Source organism: Oryctolagus cuniculus, chromosome 9 (assembly GCF_964237555.1).
Source record: "Oryctolagus cuniculus chromosome 9, mOryCun1.1, whole genome shotgun sequence".
NCBI classification, from domain to species: Eukaryota; Metazoa; Chordata; class Mammalia; order Lagomorpha; family Leporidae; genus Oryctolagus; species Oryctolagus cuniculus.
The window spans coordinates 12,861,440-12,883,305 of NC_091440.1; the positions used below are offsets into that span (position 1 = coordinate 12,861,440).

The window sequence follows — 21,866 nt, forward strand, 5'->3', positions numbered from 1 at the left end:
TCTGTAGTCAGGGTGGTACATCATGAGGGCTTCGTTCACCTGGGTGTGTTCCATGACCACAGAATCAACATCCAGATGCTTAGGTCGGCATCTGTGTGCATTTTTCACCATGTGCAACAAAAATTTAGCACTCCCTTTGGGCCACTGACCCTATGTCCAGCCCCACTGTCTGGTTCGGGCACACCTATCAACTCCACCACCAGGAGGATGATGGAATGGCCACACAGCTTCTTTAAATGGGACATCTTCCAGATACGGGGTTGCTGTTTGGATATGCACACTCTTGATGGCCTGGGCAGTTTCTCGGGTGTTCTTAAGGTGAACACAAATATTTTTACCTCTTGACTGGCATGACTTTGGGGGGTTTTCTGGGGCAGGTGAATAGTGAGCCCTTTTCCCAGGTCACCTCCAGGAAGAGCTCCAAGGACTTCCTGACACCCCTCACACTTAGTTCTTCAGCTGCAGGGACTTAGCAAAACCGAACCTTTCGGGCTGATTTTGTGAACAGCACCTGGGAGCTTGATTCCAAGGTAAAAAAGAAGGGCTTTTAATTAGTAGCTAAATATGGAACAAGTACAGTAAGCTTAATGATGCTCTGACTACAGTCTCCGAGCTCCCTCTTCCTGTTGGAGGAAATGGCTCCAGAGTCCAAGTTAATAAAGCTTTGGATCATGTAAGCCGGGTTCTTTTCTTGCTGTTTTTTAGAGCTTTATTTTGAGCTAGAGCTCAAAGATACATTTTATTGCCTAGGCCTGAGCTTTCCAGAGTCAGATACATCGTATTATAGATCACACTCAGTGTTACTTAATTGGATTCCTAGGAATTTCAGGAAAGGAAATAACTGGCAGTTTAAAGCCTGCATCTCTTTGTAGAGAGACTTTGTCGAGCTCATTAAATGGAAATTGCTGACTATTATGACCCTAATAGAAATACTCGAATCTTTGCATTAAGAACATGCCTGGCTTGAAGAATAAAACAATGAGAGGGGAAAAATTGTTTGGTTCTCTTTCTTTTCTTTTCTCTAACAATTACTCAAAAGGGGAAAAGGTTATTTAAGGGCATGAAGGGATTAATAAAAGACTGAAAACATTTTACTACTTTTGTAAAAAAACTGGAGAGGTTTTTATATCAGAACCTCGAAAGATCAAAAAGACCTTGCAGCGCTCCTTAAGCACAGTTCAGCCCTCCACCCAGTTCCAAAAAGACTCACAGATACCCCAACACCTATTGAAGAAATCTCTCAAGCTCTTAAGTCTTTGAATGAAGACAGGGCACCTGGGCGAGGAGCCTCCCCATCCTAATCTCACACCCCTATTGAAGAGGCGTTGGCGCTCCACACCCCCACAGACACGGCATCTGCCACCACACATCTTTGTGCCCTGTGGGCACAGCACACCTCACCACTCTACCGATGCATTACAGAACAAGGGCCAGCACAGAGGAATTCACAACTGGCTCAATGGAGCTGTGTGTGTACCACATGTGTACGTCATGACAAAGGGGGCTCTAGTGTCTATGCAGTCATGTGTGTGTGTTTGTGTGTGTGTGAGCACACACGTGCAAGAGAGGAAATGCAAATGAGAGAGCACATAGGCTCAGGGTGGAAGAGGATCTTCCATCTGCACAGAAATCAAAAGCACGAGAACATATGCACATGAACTGAGAAGCAGTAAGAAGTAAGTGTGCTATGAGCCGGCGCCGCGGCTCACTAGGCTAATCCTCCACCTTGCAGCGCCGGCACACCGGGTTCTAGTCCCGGTCGGGCCACCGGATTCTGTCCCGGTTGCCCCTCTTCCAGGCCAGCTCTCTGCTGTGGCCAGGGAGTGCAGTGGAGGATGGCCCAGGTGCTTGGGCCCTGCACCCCATGGGAGACCAGGATAAGTACCTGGCTCCTGCCATCGGATCAGCGTGGTGCACCGGCCGCGGCGGCCATTGGAGGGTGAACCAACGGCAAAAGGATGACCTTTCCCTCTGTCTGTCTCTCTCTCACTGTCCACTCTTCTTACTTCAAAAGAAGTAAGGGTGCTGGATGCTGGGTGTTTCTACAGGTGAGGGAATCACTGCCCGGTCTCTAGTCCGCCAGGCTGCTGGAGGAGCCAGGGTCGGAATCAACACTTGGTAAGAGGCACTCGGGAAAGGGCCGCCTGTGGGCCCGAAGCCGTACAAGCCTCGCCTCTGTGGCGCTGCCTCCACTACTGCATGCCCCACACCTGCTGGCCTTCCTTGAGGCCTCCCTGTGCCCGGACCCCCAGGATGGAGGGAGACAGGAGAAACCCAGGGGGCTGCTGACGCCAGCACGTTGCTCAGTTGGCTTTCCCAGCAGAGGGTAGTTGCTGCAAAAGGCTCTCTGGACAGCCCTGGGCCCTCTGCCCTGGGAAGCAAGTGGGATCCGGGAGGGGCACTCGCCAGGTGTCCCGGCAGAGGGACACCTCCTGTGCTCAGAGCGCAGCCTCGGGCCCTAATCTGCCCTGCTCAGAACTGTCCCGGCCATCACTCTCCCAGGCAGAGCTTGCTGCCTTCCTTGGCCTTTTGCTCACAACCTTTCTTCTAGAAACTGCTCGAGCATCTAGCTCAGAAATGCAAAGTAAAAGTGGGGGTGGGGCAGCATTTGGCCCAGGAGTTGGGATGAGTTTGGGACACCTGAGTGCAAGATCCAACTCCACTTCCAATTCCAGCTGCCTGCTAGTGTGCACACTGGGAGGCAGCAGGTGACGGATTAAGTACTTGAGCCCTTGCCTTCATCTGGGAGACCCAGGTGGCCCAACCACAGCTGTTGTGGGCACTTGAAGAGTGAACCAGTGGATGGGGAGATTTCTATCAGCCTCCTCTGCCTCTCAAATAAATAATGCATAAATAATAATAGCAAAAATAATAAATAAATACATTTTTAAAAGATTTATTTAGTCCCAGTTAGATATTTTCAGAAGAAAATTTTGGGGGCCAGTGTAGTGTCATAATAGGTTAAGCCTATGCCTGTGGTGCCAGTATCCCATATGGGTGCCAGTTCATGTCCTGGCTGCTCCTCTTCAATTCAGCCCTCCACTATGGCCTGGGAAAGTAGTGGAAGATGTCTAAGTGCTTGGGCCCCTGTACCCATGTGGGAAACCCAGTAGAAGCTCCTGGATCCTGGTTTCGGATTGGCGCAGCTCCAGTCATTGTGGCCAGCTAGGGTGTGAACCAGCAGATGGTAGACCTTCCTCTCTATCTCTCCCTCTCTCTGTAACTCTGTCTCTCAAGTAAATAAATAAAATATTTAAAAAAAAATTTATTTGAGAAAGACAGAGAAAGAGAGATCTTCCATCTGCTGGTTCATTCCCCTAGATGGCCACAACGACCAAGGCTGAGCCAGGCAGAAGCCAGGAGCCAGGAGCTTCATCTAAGCCTCCCATGTGGGTGGCAGGGACCCACGCACTTGGGCCATCCTCCACTGCTTTCCCAGGCACATCAGCAGGGAGCTGGATCAGCAGTGGAGCAGCCAGGACTGGAATCAGTACTCACATGGTATACTAACATTGAAGGCAGCAGCTTAACCCGCTACACCCGAATGCTCGCCCCACTCAAAAAGTTTTAAAAAGAAATACAAAATAAAATTCTATTGCTTAGCAGCTCCAGGAAGAGAACTTTTCTCTGGTTTCTGGGGGTGGTGGAAGGGGATGAATTCTGAGACAGTTGTCTCTACCCTCAAAGTGTTGAGAGACCTGCAAAGGGAATGAATGGAAAAGTGGTATATTGTTCCGTGTCCAGTCCATATTTGGGGCCAGCGCTGTGGTGCATCGGGGTAAGCCACTGCCTGCGACACAGACATCCCATATCTGCGTACAAGCTGGAGTTCCGGCTGCTCCACTAATGACCCACCTCCCTGCTAATGTGCCTTGGAAAGCAGCAGCGGATGGACCAGGTACTTGGTTCCCGACCACTCGGGTAGAAAGCCTGGATGGAGCTCCAGGTTCCTAGCTTCAGCCTGGCCCGGCTACTGCGGCCACGTGGGGAGGGAACCAGCAGGTGAAGATATCTCTGTCTCCTCCTTTCTCTCTCTGTCACTCTGTCTTTCAAATAAATAAAATAAATATTTTTTAAAAATAGAGTCTTTATTTGTGTACCAGTGTTGAGGGGGAAGGTTTAAAAACAAATGGCAAAACTGGCAGTCTGTGACATTAGAGGAAAAACCTAACTGCCGAGTATACTACCCTGTGCAAGTCGGGAACTGAAGGTGTTAACCACTTCCAGTCAACCCTGGCCTTCTAACAATCACCAAAGACTCGAACTGGTGCCGTCAGAGCTTGGCCAGGAGGAGGGGTAAGACCGTGGCCATTTCCATATTTACTGCTCATAGAGCGTTGCTCAGTGACAGGCCTGCCCTAAGCCCATTGAGTCCTATTCTGTGAGGTGCAGTCCTGCTGTCCCCGTTAATACTCTTATTTTGCATGCGAGGAGGTTGGGCACCCTTTGCACAGGGTCACGACTCAGACACAGGCTGGCTCCCGGGTCCTGTCTTCTTGACCATCAAGTTGTGCTCCCCCATGTCAGAGACACTTTAAGGAACATGCTAAACCTCCCTTCTCCTATATCTCCTAAGCCTCATCTCTTTGAAAATGACAGCACTGCTTTAAAAAAATTAAAAAAACAAAAAACACAGCAGCACTGTTGATCCAGCAGCTGAGGGTTTGCAAAGTGCTCTTCCTCTTGGGCTCCCAGCTGGCTCCGTGGGGGGTGCCGTCTGTTTCACTATCACCATCCTCCTGGGACAGACTAAGGAAACAGGCTCCTGAGGTCACAGGATTCAAGTTTCCTGGCTAGATAGTGTCAAAATGGGGGAATTTAAACATTTTCCATCACCAGGCCTCCGGCCTTTCCACTGAGCTGGGTTACCGGTGTCCAATGAAACTGCCCACAAGTCACATCCCAAGTCTCGTTAGCCCAAGGGCCTGTAGCAAAACCTTCCTGGAGGCCGGCGCTGTGGCTCACTAGGCTAATCCTTTGCCTTGCAGAGCCGGCACACCGGGTTCTAGTCCCGGTTGGGGCGCCGGATTCTGTCCTGGTTGCCCCTCTTCCAGGCCAGCTCTCTGCTGTGACCCGGGAGCGCAGTGGAGGATGGCCCAAGTACTTGGGCCCTGCACCCCATGGGAGACCAGGAAAAGTACCTGGCTCCTGCCCTCGGATCAGCGTGGTGCGCTGGCCGCAGCGTGCCGGCTGGAGGGTGAACCAATGGCAAAGGAAGACCTTTTTCTCTGTCTCTCTCTCTCACTGTCCACTCTGCCTGTCAAAATAAATAAATAAATAAAAACACCCCTTTGGCTTCCTGAGGGGTCTGTGTGAGACCCTCATGACCATAAACTCCCCACGCACCCCTTGTTGTTACAAAGAGAATCAGGGTCACAAATCTCTTCCAGGCATCACAAGGGGTCTTTCCTCCGAACCACAGCAGCACCGAGGGCCACACCCAAACACGCAGGTACCCAGAAATGAAAAGGGAGACAGTGAGCAAGAGAGGGTGCAGGCCCCAGGGGGCCACTGACGGGCGGGGGCAGAGCAGGCAGGCGGGGAGCGCTGCGGCAGTGATGCCAGAGGAGGCAACACCTACACAGAAGGCCACAGGGCAGGCCACAGGGCAGGCCTCAGGGCAGGCCGCGCAGGGAAGTCAGCAGTTCATTCCCACACACGCACCTGGAAACGGCTTGCACAGCGACCCTAACCCCACCAAACGCACAACACAGACACAGGGAACAATTAGGGGAGGGGCAGGGCTCACAGGTGGTGGGAAGGTGGGGGTGGGAGGTAAATCTTCACGCCCCATAGAGGCGGGTCAATCTACGTGCCTGACACTGAAGAATACAACTCTAATGTTTACAGAACACACCAAAGTGATGAGCTGCAAGAGCAGATGGGGGGTCTCCAGGAAAGAGAATAACGGCTAGGGGGTCGCTCGTTTTATATCTATCTGATTCTTATATGTCAGAATGCATTGTGGACTAATTATTTAAAATTTTATTTAAAAAAAGAAATTTGTTTTAGAAAGGGTACTTTACTTTCGGCAATACAGTAGACCGCATTCTTGGAGGGGCCTTCTTACCACACAAGGGCACATTTCAATGAAAGACTGCATTGCTGGGAGCCTAAAACTGTAGGAGAATTTTCCAGAAAACAACATAAAATAAAAACAGTGAGTTGAATTCTGATTTGTGAGGATTAGAAAAATAAGAAAACCAAGAACCAAATGCCCTGAACCAGACTTGGTATGGGAATATTAAGCCTTGTGATTATCTGCTAGGTAAGGGAAAACGAACTGAGACTCCCAGACTGGTAATCTCTCTCACACCCAGCAGGAGCAAACACAAATTCTCTGGCAGAAAACCTTCCCAGTCTAACCCTTGGGAGTCCCCTGAATTAGTTCCAATCAACATGGAAGCACCATCATCAAGAGTCAGCAGCAAAAACACAAAGTTATTTAAACCCCCACACTCTGAAATTATCAGATTCAGAATATGCCAAGAAGATATGAAAAAAGAAACAAATAGAGATCTACACATGAAAAATTTAACAGTTAAAAAGAAAAACTCAGAGGCCATGTTAAACAGATTAGACACAACTGAAGAGAGAATTGGAAAACCGGAAATTAGATGTATAACACAGAAAGGAGACAGAAAATATGAGAAGATTTTAAGACACAAGGAGGACAGTAAACAAATAAACAAATAAAAGTCAATCTTTTTGAAGGTGAGAAAAATGAAAAAAAGAAACCAAGAAAAGTGAGGAAAGCAGGGCAAAATATAATAGTATAATTAAATCTAAATTTGTCAGTAGGTACATTTAAAGTAATGTTCCAGTTAGAAGGTAGAGATTATTAACATGGATATAAAAATTGTAAAACAGGGAAAGGCACTGTGGTGCAGTGAGTTAAGCCACTGCCTGAGACACCTGCATCCTACTCTGGAGCCCCTGTTGAGCCCTGACTACTCTGCTTCTGATCCAGCTTCCTGCTGATGTGCTCCCTAGGAGGTAGCAGATGATGGTTCAAGTGCTTGGGTCCCTGCCACCCATGTGGGACACCTGTATGGAGTTCTAGGCTCCTACTTTCAGCCTAGCGCAGCCCTGGCTGTTGCAAGCATTTGGAGAGTAAGCCAGCAGATGGTAGTTCTCTCTCACATGCGCTTTCACGCTTGCTCGCTCTCTCCTTTGTTACTCTGCCTTTAGACAAATGAAAACAAACATTTTTTAAAAATTAAAAACAGTGCAGCCAGTGTTGTGGCGTTACCAGTAAAGCCACCACCTGCAATGCCGGAATTCCCTATGGGCGCTGGTTCATGGCCTGGCTGCTCTACTTCCAATCCAGCTCCCTGCTAAAGGCAGGACCTGGCCATTGTGGCCATCAAGGGAGTAAACCAATGGATGGAGGTGCGCGTGCTCTCTCTTTCTCCCTGTCTATGTAACCCTTTCAAACAAACAAATCTTTAGGAAAAAAAAAGGAATTTCAGAAAAAGTTGGCAAAATCTCCCCTGGAGTGTAGATTTCAATTAGCCTCTTAATTACTGTTACATCAACTGGATGAAAATTTGCAAAGATTTAGACACATGAGCAGCATAATTAACAAGCTTGGTCCAGTGGAAAATACATAGAACTCTGCGTTTAGTAAATAGAAAACATGCTGTCCCCTTAAGCTCATGGAACTTTTACAAAAAAGGCTCCTGTACAAAGCCAGGAAGTAGAACCACGTGACTCACACCACAGTCTCTACTCACCATTACACTGGAGGTCAATAATAAAAAGATTTTTAAAAATATAAGATTTAAAATTCAAAGTCCTTGCTATTCAAAGTGTGTTGTTTGGCCCACTCTTGGTTCATAAAATCTTACCATGCCACTGTGTAGGCACAAGACAGAAAGTAAGTCTAGAAGTTCCTATAGCACTTGATATTGCTGTGACACCCAAGCAACATTTAATTTTTCTAACAATTCAGTTTTACACTATCCTACAAAGTACTCCTTCACAATGGATTAAAAGAAACAGGAACAAAGGAAGAAATTAAAATAATCAAATTGATTATTTTTAACAAAGTTTGAAAAGCACTCTTTTGTATTTCATGGCTCAAGCAAAACGGCAATTAAAAAAAAATTTTTTTTTTTGACAGGCAGAGTAGATAATGAGAGAGAGAGACAGAGAGAAAGGTCTTCCTTTTCTGTTGGTTCACTCCCCACATGGCCGCTATGGCTGGCGCATTGCAGCTGTTGCGCTGCACGGATCCGAAGCCAGGAGCCAGGTGCTTCCTCCCGGTCTCCCATGCAGGTGCAGGGCCCAAGCACTTGGGCCATCCTCCACTGCACTCCCGGGCCACAGCAGAGAGCTAGCCTGGAAGAGGGGCAACCGGGACAGAATCCGGCGCTCCAAACAGGACTAGAACCTGGTGTGCCGGCACCGCAGGCAGAGGATTAGCCTAGTGAGCTGCGGCGCCAGCCCAGCAATTAAAAATTAAATTAGGGGCTGGAACTGCAGTGTAGCCAGTAAATCCACCGCCTGAAGTGCTGGCATCCCATATAGGCACCAGTTTGAGTCCCGGCTGCTCTACTTCCAATACAGCTCTCTGTTATGGCCTGGGAAAGCAGTGGAGGATGGCCCTGGTGCTTAGGCCAGGGCCTGTGAGGGAGACCCGGAAGAAGCTCTCTGCTCCTGGCCTCAGATCGGTGCAGCCCTGGCCATTGCGGCCAACTTGGGAGTGAACCAGTGAATGGAAGCCTTCTTTCTCTCTCTCCCTCTCTCCTTCTCTCTCTCTCTCCCTCTGCCTCTCCTTCTCTCTGTGTGTAACTCTTTCAAATAAATAATTATTTTTTAAAAAATTAGTTAAAAAACACTTAGAACCAAATGACAATAAAAAGAATGGATCCCGTCTTGCTGGGTTGCAAGCATTTGCTTTTTTGCCTGTCTCACTCTCAGTCAATGACTCTTCTGGATTGGGGACCGTTCAACCATCTTTGGAACCCTCCAGCCTGCTATGGTGCCACAAGTACTCTGTATTTAATTAAATAAGGAGTATTTGTTTAAAATTTACAAATTTAAACATGAACTGCATTTGAATATTTACTGCACTGGGACAGCTGGAATCCTGCCTCCACCTCCTCCACGCCTTCCCACCTCCTCGGCCTCATCACTGTCATTCCCACTCAGCCTGGTAAGCACGGCTTAGATGGCCTGCACCTCCTTACGAGTGAGTTTAACAATGAGAGGCAAAGACAAGCGGGTGGTCTTTTCATCTCCCATGCTTGGGAAGGTGAACTGGTGGTGGCATCCTTGACTCAACGGAGCTACTTAAACACAAATTGGATTAGCAGGACAGGATTAGAGCTTGCTGGAAGCTATTACACACTTATAAACTGCTTTGAGAAAACTATTGTTTTCATTAGAAACCCATACTCTACAGAAGCAATCAAATGAAATATGGACTTAGTCTTTTAATTAAAAAAATAAAATGAGATATGAAGTATTACATTTTAATAATTCCAAGAAATCTGAGTTAGGCAATAAGAGTTCGGCTGAAAAAACTACAAGATCCTCTGAAATGAGACTTTCAATATGGATTTCTTTAGCAAGAAATAAAATCACTAAATATCATCTCTGTTTCTCCATCAAGAAGAACATTCAAACAAGAAACATGATTAAGAGGTGACCTCAAGAAAGAATGAACAACCATGCGAGGAGTTTCCAGCTCAGACGTATCACAGGAACTGAAGGACCTCGACCTACATGAATTACAATCCCGGGACACCGAAACACAGCGCCTGTCAGTGGCCTTGTGAAATAACAGAGAACACAAAGCTCACAAAGGATAGAGAGAGGGCAAGGCTACCTTTCCAAGACAGGGGAAAGGTGATTTGTGGTCTGTGTCAGCAGCTGAGGTAGAGGCTGATTCCTGGGAAAAACTCTAGGAGATTCAAATCTGAGTGCCCCCAGTGAATGGCAGTGTGACACTGGCCACGGCTCAAAACGTTGCTGCAAGGATTAAATGAGGGGCCGGCGCTGTGGCTGGCTCCTTGTTAAGGTGCCTTTAAAAAAAAAAGACTAAATGAGATCATATAGGTAAATAAGACAGCTACGAAAATATATGTGATATAACACATATTACATAGTAAATACCCTGTAAACCATTTGTTTGCACTCCCAGCACTGCAAAAAGGGATGGTAGCAATTAGAGACTGAAAGGTTCCTTGAGAACAAGTCTTGTCTACCCAGTCTTATTTTTCCAGTGAGGTAGAAATAGTAGGTTCTCAGAATTTAATTATTTTTTTAAAAAAAGATGTATTTATTTATTTGAAAATCAGAGTTAGAGAGAGAGAGGGAGAGACAGAGATCTTCCACCTGCTGGTTCGCTCCCCAAGTGGCTATAACATCCAGGACCGAGCCAGGCCGAAGCCAGGAGCTTCATCAGGGTCTCCCATGTAGGTGGCAAGAGCCCAGGCACTTGGGCCCTCTTCCACCGCTTCCCCAGGCCATTAGCAGGGAGCTGGATCGGAAGTGGAGCAGGTGCCAGCCCCAAGAAGTTATTTCTAGATAGGTACATTGGAGGTATCGTCATTCTAAAAAAAAAAAATCTCATAATATCCTCATGAAAGGTTGGATTTTAGGAGAGCTGTGTCACCGAATAACCATACTCACGGCATTATTCACAAACCAGACCTTGCTGTGCCTCGTGGCCTGCATCGGGGTGCCATGCAAGGTTCAGTGGCTGCCCTTAGTCAGCACTGTACCAATGTCTGCGGAACAAACCTGAACTAAAGTTTTTAGTGGCATACCATGTGCGGACTTGGCTCCAACCTCTTCCGTATTTCCATCAGAAACTTGTTACATTTTCATATGGTGAGCATGTCAAATTCTCAGACGATATAAATGTTGGATGATGAAATCAAAATCCAAAAAAGGCCTTGACAGGCTAGGGCTATGAAATGAAATCTATGACATGAAATTAGGTCTCAGATATTTTAAGAAAAAGAAATTTGGAGGGAACAGTGCATAGTTGGTTAAGCCTCCACCTGCAGTGCCAGCATCCCATATGGGTGCCAATTCAAGTCCCAGCTGCTCCACTTCCGATCCAGCTCCCTGCAAATGGCCTGAGAAAGCAGTGGAAGATGGCTCAGGTCCTTGGGCCCCATACCCACCTGGGAGACCTAGAAAAAGTTCCTGGTTCCTGGCTTCAGATCGGCCCAGCTCCAGCTGTTGCAGCCATTTGGGGAGTGAACCAGCAGGTGGAAGACCTCTTTCCGTGTGTCTCTCCCTTTCTCTGTTACTCTGCCTCTCAAATAAGTAAATTTAAAATTTTTTTTCTTTTAAAGCAAGACCTAGGCTTGCTTACAGCACTCTCTGCCGATTAAAAAGGAACATCATGACCTCAAGACCTGCATACATAAACAAATGTATCTAACAGTGCAATGCTGAGCAGCGGTAGCATGGGTGCGGCCTCACACAGACACAGAATGGACTGAGGAGTCCATGAGCCCTCCGAGACAGCAGGCACAGCTCAGCCACCATTAGCTCTGCTCTCCCCTTCTCCTCCCTAGGTCTCAGCTAAGCAGGAGCTCTACGGCTTCTACTACAGATAAACAGGAGGGAAACGTGAGGCAGGAAGGGACCATGATTCCAACACATCTGGGTGGCATGGAACATCCTCAGGGGAGCACAGAACCACAGCCTCCAGGTTCGTCCAGAAATGTGATTAGAAGTTTACCAGGGTACCTAGTGTCCCACTGTGCTACAACGCTCAAATAAATTCCCCTCTAATCATGATTACTTCGGGATTTATCTAATCTGTTTCCTAAAGGAAATCAAGCTACTCCCAGGCACTTTGTCAACTTTTTTCTCCTAATAATCCTTGCCCCTGACAAAAGAGATATTGTCGTGCCTACAGAATAGATAAGAAATTGAGGCAAAGAAGTAGAGTGGATTGCCTTGGGTCATACAGAACTGGAATTACAATTTAGTATCTAATTTTAGTGTGCACTACATGAGTGTAGGGAGGGGAGCAAACTGGAATCATACTACATGCTTAAAAAAAGGCCAATTTACCTTAATCTCTGGGAGAAAGAACAGTAATTGCATTTTCCTTGACACATGCCAAAAATGTTGAGCGCACACTGTAGATTCCACATTCTTATTCTAATCCTTTTCCAAACACTTTGGAAAGCCTTGGTTTGATCATTAGGAAGATGATAGAAATTAATGATTTTTAAAATAAGGTAAATACTTGGTTGCTACAATCTCCAAGTAAAGCAAATAATTCAGAAAGCTGTATAGCACAGCCATCATGTGTTTCAGATCACACGGGGCAAGAAACTACCCCCCAACAGGGGCAAACACAGTCTCACCATCCCTTCCCAGGCCAACCTCAGTCAACAGGACTGGGTAGGTAAAGGTCACGGGAAATCATATGTTTAATTAAAAGAAGTTCTACCTAACATGTTATTACTATAAAGATTTACACATATCACCTAACTACTGAACAAATGCAAGTTCATCATAAAACACATAGAAAACAAAGTTAAATAAAATGAAACTAAAAGTCCCCACTATGTAAGCGCTCAGTAGGAACCTTTTTAGAAGTGGGGATTTTTTAAGGCTCATCTGTCTGCTCAGACCAGGAGGCTGGAACAACCCTAGGGTTCAGTATGGAGCTTCCCTTTAATTAAGGAAGGAAAATGGTGCTCACCCATAGGAGGCCGTCTCTCATTTTCTTGGCACTTGTCCCAGGAGAAATGAGACGACCACTCAGTATATAAGGTGGTAAAAAGAAGAACCCAGTTCCTAATTGCATTTTATTGATCTGAACAATTTACACCATAGTTGTAGAATTATAAGACTCATTTACCTAAGCTAGCAAACATCATGGCCAAAACTGATTGCCTCTTTAAAAAAGTACACGGCATCACATCTACTTCAGGTTATGATTTTAAAACTTATTTTGGTTGGATTTCTCCTTTTTCTCATACACACACATTCAGAACTGACAAAAAGACTGCATCAAAAAATTTTGTTATCAGCAAAAGATGAGTAGGGTAGAGTCTCTCCCAGCTGTGAGTGAGCCAAGAGACCCCCGTTCAATCCACTTCCTCCCACCCGCACCGTCAAATCACGCCCAGTACCTTTTTGTTGACAGCCACGCCGTCCTCACAGTCGAGCACCGCACAGTCCACCTTCAGGGACGGGATCTTCTTTATCTTCTTCTCATCGTTTCCAGGTACATACAGCACTGCCCGCCGTGGAACGTACTTGTGCCCGGCCGAGGCGCTGTACCGCAGCCTGGAGACGCCCGCTGCGGGAGACGGTTTTCTGCAGGAGAACAAACTGGGGTTGGTCCAGGACAGAACCTCTGTACCTACAGATTTGTGAAGAAGCTTTTAATTTTAGGCAAAACCAGAACAGAGTGCTTGGGTAATCATTTTTAGTTATGGAAGAACACAACCGCACACTGAAAAACCAGGCAAACATTAACAGACAATCAGCCCAGGAACTATCATTTTGGCCGAGACTTCAAAAAATAGATAGAACCGTTCATCGGTGTAATTTTCTGAGAGAAGGAGAGTGAAGCTAACTCTAAACGCTGTCCAGATCGCATCCTGGAGAAAAAGGCAAGAAACAGATACACAAATAGTACTGAACAATGGTGCGATTTACAATTACACATCAGCTAAAGAGAAAACAAAGCAAGCTGCGCCGTGACAGATGAAGTGGTCAGACTGCCAGTTAAGAAGAGTTTAAGCCCTGGCACCCTCATGTTTCACTCCCCTGAGAAACAGCGCGATCCTTTTAAAGAAGAACCTTGGCTGGGGACTGGCACTGTGGCACAGCAGATGAAGCCACTGCTTAACATCAACTGAATGCCAGTATATCCCATATCGGGGCACCAGTTCGAGTCCCAGCAGCCCTGCTTCTGATCCAGCCTTCTGCTAATGTGCTTGGGGAAGGCAGCAGCAGCTGACCCAAGTTCCTGGACTCTGCCACCCATGTGGGAGACCCGGATGGAGTTCCTGGCTCCCGGCTTCAGCCTGGCCTTGCCCTGCTGCTGTGATCCTTTGAGGAGTGAACCAGCAGATGGAAGGTCTCTCCCTTTCTCTCTTATCCCCCTTCTCTCTCTGCCTTTCAAATAAATAAATCTCTTTAAAAATGTTATCTGTACTTTTCATGACATCAATAGTCACCCTAAATTAACACCATCAAATATTTTGCATGTTTTTAATAGAAAACTTTTATTTAATAAATATAAATTTCAAAAATACAACTTTTGGATTATAGTGGTTCTTCCCCCCATACCCACCCTCCCACCAGCAAACTATCCCATCTCCTACTCCCTCTCCCATCCCATTCTTCATTAAGATTCATTTTTAATTATCTTTATATACAGAAGATCAACTCTACACTAAGTGAAGATTTCAACAGTTTGCACCCACACAGACACACAAAGTATGAAGTACTGTTTGAAGACTAGTTTTACTGTTAATTCTCATAGTACAACTCATTAAGGACAGAGGTCCTACATGGGGAGCAAGTGCACAGTGACTCCTGTTGTTGATTTAACGATTAACACGCTTATTTATGACGTCAGTAATCACCCGAGGCTCTTGTCATAAGCTTTTGCATAGTTTTAATATCTCACTGTGATTAGTGTACCTTTTCACTTACTTAAAAAAAAAAAACACTACTTTTTGTGGGAGCCTAGTAAGTTTTGTGGGACCCCTGCCACTCCTCATAGCCAATGCTGATGAACTCATACTTGAGACTCAGTTCTATTTTTCCACAAGATTGTACTATTTGAGGTATGGTGATGATATACAGATGGATTTCAAAAATGCACATCTTACAAAACATTTTATTTAATGTAAAATTTATTACAGCCAGCTACTTCAAGAAAGCCTGAAATTTGTGTCATTATTTTTCATTGACAGATACTACAAGAAACATAAACCATAGACCAATGTCCCTCATGACCAGTGATGCAAAATTCCTCACAAAATATTTGCAAACTGAATTCAGCAGCATATTCAAACGATTGAACACAATGACCAAGTAGGACTTGTCCCTGGAATATAAGGCCAGTTCTGCACATGGAAACGGATCAGTGTAATGCAAGAACAAAGGAGAGGAACGCCCAAACATATCAACTAGTGCAGAAACTTGACAGAGTTCCACACTTTTTCAGTGATAAAGCACTCAATAAACTACCTCAACACGATAAAGCCATATATGGAAAACCCTACAACAAACATTATAATCATAGGGAGACACTGAAATCTTTTCCTCTCAGATTAATAACAGGACAAGGAGGGCCAGCGCCGTGGCTCAATAGGCTAATCCTCCACCTTGCGGCACCGGCACACTGGGTTCTAGTCCCGGTCGGGGCGCCGGATTCTGTCCCGGTTGCCCCTCTTCCAGGCCAGCTCTCTGCTATGGCCAGGGAGTGCAGTGGAGGATGGCCCAGGTGCTTGGGCCCTGCACCCCATGGGAGACCAGGAAAAGCACCTGGATCCTGGCTCCTGCCATCGGATCAGCACGGTGCGCCGGCTGCAGCGGCGGCCATTGGAGGGTGAACCAACGGCAAAAGGAAGACCTTTCTCTCTCTGTCTCTCTCTCTCACTGTCCACTCTGCCTGTCAAAAAAAAAAAAAAAAAAAAAAAGGACAAGGACACCTACTTTCACTACTTCCATTTGACACTGAACTAGAAGTTCCAGCCACTGCCACTAGGTAAGAAAAATAAGCAGAAGGTGTTCAATCTGGCAAGGGAGGAATAGCACTATCTCTGCTCACAGATGCTGTGATCTTAGATGCCGGAATCCTAAAGATTCTACCAAAAAAATTCCCATACCTGTTAGAATTAATGAATGGTGTCAGCAAAGTAGGAGATACAAAAATCAACATAAATCTGCTGCATTTATGACCGGCGCCGCAGCTCAACAGGCTAATCCTCCACCTAGCAGCGCTGGCACACGGGGTTCTAGTCCTGGTCGGGCGCCAGATTCTGTCCCGGTTGCCCCTCTTCCAGGCCAGCTCTCTGCTGTGGCCCGGGAGTGCAGTGGAGGATGGCCCAAGTGCTTGGGCTCTGCACCCCATGGGAGACCAGGAGAAGCACCTGGCTCCAGGCTTTGGATCAGCGTGGTGTGCTGGTTGCAGCGCGCCAGCCGCAGCGGCCATTGGAGAGTGAACCAATGGAAGGAAGACCTTTCTGTCTCTCTCTCTCTCACTGTCCACTCTGCCTGTCAAAAAAAATGAATTTATGCATCAGAAGACACTATCAACAGAATTTAAAACGCAACCCAAAGAATGGGAGAAAATATTCACCAGTCTACATCTGATGAGGGATTAATAGCCAGAATATAGAGAGAGCTCCTAAAATTCAACAAAAAGAAAACAAACAACTTGATTCAAAAATGGGCAAAGAAGCTGAGTAAACATTTCTTCAGAGCAGACACACAAATGGTCCGTAAACCCACAAAATGGTGCTCGACATCACCCGTCATTTCAGAAGCACAAATCAAAACGAATGCAAGGCACCACCTCATATCCACTAAGTTGGATGCAATAATAAGTTTAAAAAGAACATGAATGACCTTGGGGAATACTATGCTAAGTCAAACAGCCTGCACAGAAGGACAAGTAGTTCATACTCTCACTCATATGTGGAATCTAAAAAGTGGAATTCCTAGGAACAGAGTAGAAAGGTCACAGAGCTGGAGCTGGGATGCAGGGGCTGGGCTTTCCCTTGGGATGCCAGCACCCACTATCAGAGTGCTGGCTCTAGTCCCTGCTCGGCGCTGCTGATCCAGCTGCCTGTTGATACACCTGGGAGGCGTAGATGATGGCCCAAGTACTTGGTCCCTGTCCCATATGTGGGAGACCTGGATGGAGTTCCAGGCTCCTGGAGGCTTCAGCCCGGCCCAGCCCCAGCTGTTGTAAGCATTTGAGAAGTGAACTGGCAGATGGAAGAACTCTCTGTTTCTGTCTCTATCATTCTTACTTTCTAGTAGTAGTAATAATAATAATAATAATAATAATAGCAAAAGGGTGATTATTAGAGATTGGAGGGGAGAAGATACAGTAGAAGATATGGGGAAATGCTGGTCAAAGAGTACAAAGTGCAGTTTCAAAATGAGGACCTAATGTATAGCATGGCAACTATAGTTGATAATAATGTATTATAAACTTAAAGTTGTCCAAGAGAGATTTGAAATAATCTTGGCACACACATTTTCATTTTATTTGAAAGGAAGACAGACAGAACACACACACACACACACACACAAAGAAAGAGATCTTCCATCTATTTGTTCTCTCCAAACGCCCACAACAGCAGTGGCCAGAGGTGGGCCAGGTCAAAGCCAGAGGCTCAGAACTCCAACCAGTTTCACAGGTGAGTGGCAGGGACCCAGCTACGTGCACTGTTGTTTGTTGCCTCACAGGGACTGCATCAGCAGGATGCTAGTTGAGATGTGGAGAACATGGGACTCAAACCAGGCACTCCAGTATGGGATGCTGACATCCCAAGAAACTGTGTCAGACGCTGCAATGGGGCCACTGTTGTGGCACAGTAGGTTAAATCGATGCCTATAGCACCGGTGTCCCACATGGGCACCTGTTGGAGTCTCAGCTACTATACTTCTGATCCAGCTCCCTGCTAATAGCCTGGGAAGAGCAGCAGCAGATGACCCAAGTGCGTGCGCCCCTGCACCACATGGGAGACCCAGAAGCAGCTCCTGGCTCCTGGCTTGGGCCTGGCCCAGCGCTGGTGGTTGTGGTCACATGAGGAGTGAACCAGAGGATAGAATATCTCTTTCTCACTCTCTCCCTCTATCTCTACCCCCCTCTCTCTGTAACTCTGCCTTTTAAATAAATAAATAAATAAATAAATAAATAAATCTTTACCAAAAAATTCCATTTTTCCACAAACTTTTTGAAGTACCATTGTATACATTTATCAATTATGTCTCAATAAAGCTGAAATTTTATAGATATTCCATATTTAATGAAGACAGTCATAATTATCTTTTTTGTTGTTTTTTTGAAAGGTAGAGATACAGAGAGAGGAGGGAGGGGGAGAGATGGAGATCTTCCATCCGCTGGTTCACTCCCCAAATGACCACAACATGCAAGGCTGGGCCAGGAGCCAGGAGCTTCCTTCAGGTCTCTCACATAGGTGGCAGGGACCCAAGAATGTGAGCCATATTCAACCACCTTCCCAGGTACATTAGCAGGGAGGTAAATCAGAAGTGGAGTGGCTGGGACTTGAACCAGCACTCTAATGTGAGATGTTTGTGTCTCAGGTGGTGGCTTAACCTTGCAAACTGCATTTTATAGAACACTACCTTGGTTCTGTCGCTCCCCCTCTTCGTGGAGGAACGACACAGGACCCTGCGCTGTTCTTTCGTCTGCTCGGCCCTCCCCGGGTTTGCTGCTGGTTCTTCCCGGGTTGGCTACTATCCCTTCCACCTCCGTGGAAGGGCAGTTCCCCCTGGCCACTTTCCCCACTTCCGCAGGGGAGCGGCACACCGCCGGCCGGCTCTCTCGGGGGCTGCACAGGTGTTCCCCTTAGATGTTCCCCTTAGATGTTCCTGGTGCATGCCGTCTCTCTCCTCCTTTATAGTCCTCTTCCGCCAATCCCAACTCGGCTGCCCACACGCCGAGTACGCTGCTCTCCTCCAATCAGGAGCAAGTCCTACAGTTTATTAGTTGAACTGGAGGCAGCTGGGTAGAAGCTGTTTTCTCCTCTCCCAGCGCCATATTGTAGGAGAGCAGATGCATAGAATAAGTCTTAATTCCAGTAACAGTCTAGTCCGAGCTGCTCCCCACAGAGGAGAGCAGATGCATAGAATAAGTCTTAATTCCAGTAACTTAGTCTAGTCCGAGCTGCTCCCCACAGATCCCCCTTTCTTTTTATTTTTTTGGCGTTGATACGCGCCTGTCTTCGGTGTCCCGCAGCACACACTCTGCTCTACTTGCTAGAGTTGCCACAGGTTCTTACAAGTCCTATCAATGAGGCAAACCGAATCCGGGTCCTCTCTTCGCCATTGTGAGGAGGTTTTTAGGTGCTGATGCGTGCCTGTGTTCGGTGCCCTGCAGCGCATGCTCTGCTCTGCTTGCAGGGGCTTACAAGCTCTATCAGGCAAACCGAATCCAAGCCTTCTCATTGCCTTATTGTGGGGGAGACTTATTAGTGTTGGTTCGTGCCTATCTTCGGTGACCTGCAGCTCATACTCTGGTCGAGCTGCTTGCTGGCGCTTACCGCCTTAAATCAGGCAGACCGAATCCAAGCTTAATATTGTTGTATTGTGGGGAAGCCTTACTGATGTTAATTCGTGCCTGTCTTCGGTGACCTGCGGTGCATAAGCTGCTAGCTGCCCGCAGGTGCTCATCGCCTCACTTGATTAGGCAGACCGAATCCAAGCTCTCACATTGCAGTGTTGTAGGGAGGCCTTTTTATTTCTCTATTTCTCTATCTCCGGGCATTCCTATTTCTCCCATTTTACTTCTGTCTGCCAACATTCCCATTTCTCTCACTTTTACTTCCAAACTTCTGTTTCTCTTATCCCTGCGGCTTTCCGGCGGCGCCCGCCCCGAGGCTGCTTCTCGGCACCTCGCCCCGCGGCAGTTTCACGGCTCTGCGCGGCTTCCCGGCGCCTCGCCCCGCCGGCGCCCGCCCCGCGCGGCGGCTTCACAGTTCTGCGCGGCTTCCTGGCGCCTCGCCCCGCCGGCGGGTTCCCGGCTCTGCGCGCACGCTCCGCGGTCTCCACGCACCTCGCGCCCGCACCACGGCCCCGCGCCAACGCCCCGTGCTCTCTCTGCACGCGGCGGCCTCCGCGAATGTTTCCGCCACCACCGGCACTCAGTCCAAGTTCCCCGGACTAACCTGGCGAATTCTGGCGGCCCACGTCTCTGCCTCTGGTTCCAGATCTTCGCCTCTTGCTCCCCGGGGTGACTTGAAGAATTCCAAGGTGGCTTATATCTCTGCCTCGGCCTGCACTCGCGGCTTCATCCTCCCTAACATTTCTCTCTACCCGGTATGTTTCCTTAAGTTTTCTTCCAACAATATTCCTCTCATTTCTCCTGGCTTCTCCCCACAGTCCGTATCCGAGTCCAAGCCTCCTCCAGGTTTCACTTTCGCTTTCAGTCTCCTAGCTTCCCCGCCATAGTCCGCATCCGAGTCTATGAAAGCTTTCACTTTCGCTGTCAATCCTAACTTCTTTCCCACAGTCCATATCCGAGTCTATGCCTAGGCTTTCAATAGCTTCTTCCGGCACCTAGGCTCTTTGCTAGTCTCTCTCTCCGGTATTTTCCCTAGGCTGTTTGCTAGTTTCTCTCTCCGATATTTTCCCAGTTCTTCCCGTTTCTTCCCTCCTAAGTTTCATATCCGTCCTAAGTTTCCTATCCGTCCTAGGTTTTATATCCGAGTCACGGCACCATTATGTCGCTCCCCCTCTTCGTGGAGGAGCAACACAGGACCCTGCGCTGTTCTTTCGTCTGCTCGGCCCTCCCCGGGTTTGCTGCTGGTTCTTCCCGGGTTGGCTACTATCCCTTCCACCTCCGTGGAAGGGCAGTTCCCCCTGGCCACTTTCCCCACTTCCGCAGGGGAGCGGCACACCGCCGGCCGGCTCTCTCGGGGGCTGCACAGGTGTTCCCCTTAGATGTTCCCCTTAGATGTTCCCCTTAGATGTTCCTGGTGCATGCCGTCTCTCTCCTCCTTTATAGTCCTCTTCCGCCAATCCCAACTCGGCTGCCCACACGCCGAGTACGCTGCTCTCCTCCAATCAGGAGCAAGTCCTACAGTTTATTAGTTGAACTGGAGGCAGCTGGGTAGAAGCTGTTTTCTCCTCTCCCAGCGCCATATTGTAGGAGAGCAGATGCATAGAATAAGTCTTAATTCCAGTAACAGTCTAGTCCGAGCTGCTCCCCACAGAGGAGAGCAGATGCATAGAATAAGTCTTAATTCCAGTAACTTAGTCTAGTCCGAGCTGCTCCCCACAGGTTCTTTAAGAAACACACACACACACACACACAATTGAAGGAAAACATCACAACGTCACTGGGAATGCCTCTATACCACAGGACTCGGAATTAAGACATTTCTGCTCCTGTAGACCTTTTTTCTATTTTTCTCTTTACTGGAAAGAACATTACTCCCTTTTTTTTCTTTAAAATTGGCTGAAAACCAACCAGTGAAAGCATTTCAAAGGTCTCAAGAGGCAGCATAAAACAGTAGAAAGCATTCGGCTGAACTATATGAAACTGCTGATTTTTACCTACAAAATGGTAATGGTATATAGTGCAACTCAGTGTTTCGACTGGCAGTGAGGAGAGAAGCAACACCACACCTGCCTCTCACAGGTGAAACGCACCCCCATGCAGGTGAAGGTTCACTCTGAAGACTAAGCAAGGCGCTCGCTTCGGCAGCACATATACTGAAATTGGAACGATACAGAGAAGATTAGCATGGCCCCTGCGCAAGGATCACACGCAAATTCGTGAAGCGTTCCATATTAAAAAAAAAAAAAAAGACTAAGCAAGGTGAAGGAGCAGACACGTGGTGCAGCAGACACTGCTCGGGACGCTGCAGCCCATATCAGAGTGCCTGGGTTTGAGTCCTGGCTCTGCTTCTCACCCAGTTTCTTGCTAACGTGCACACTGGGAGGCAGCAGGTGATGGCTCAAATACTTGAGCCTCTCCCACCGACATGGGAGACCTGGATTGAGTTCCTGGCTTTTGGTTTCAGCCTGGCCCAGCCCTGGCTGTTGTAGGTATTTGGGGAGTGAAGCAGCAGATGGCAGATCTCTGTCTCTCTGCCCATCAAATAAAGTTAATTGTTTAGGAAAGGAGCATGTAGCTACAGGTACTTCTGTTACCTGTC

General features: G+C 47.4%; 1 protein-coding gene and 1 non-coding gene across 6 annotated transcripts in view; one reads left to right on the forward strand and one right to left on the reverse strand.

Annotated features, from left to right (window-relative positions):
• The window catches only part of CLYBL (citramalyl-CoA lyase), a 244,438-nt gene that overhangs the window by 97,677 nt on the left and 124,895 nt on the right, over positions 1-21,866 (reverse strand). For all 5 annotated transcript variants that reach the window (XM_017343572.3, XM_008260142.4, XM_070048645.1 and 2 more), the window contains exon 2: positions 13,119-13,305. In XM_017343572.3, coding sequence (XP_017199061.3) covers positions 13,119-13,305 — 187 coding nt within the window. The remainder of the gene's footprint in view (positions 1-13,118; positions 13,306-21,866) is intronic.
• LOC127492196 (U6 spliceosomal RNA) lies at positions 21,397-21,503 on the forward strand. Its single transcript, XR_007921356.1, has one exon. It is a non-coding gene; the product is annotated as a U6 spliceosomal RNA (small nuclear RNA).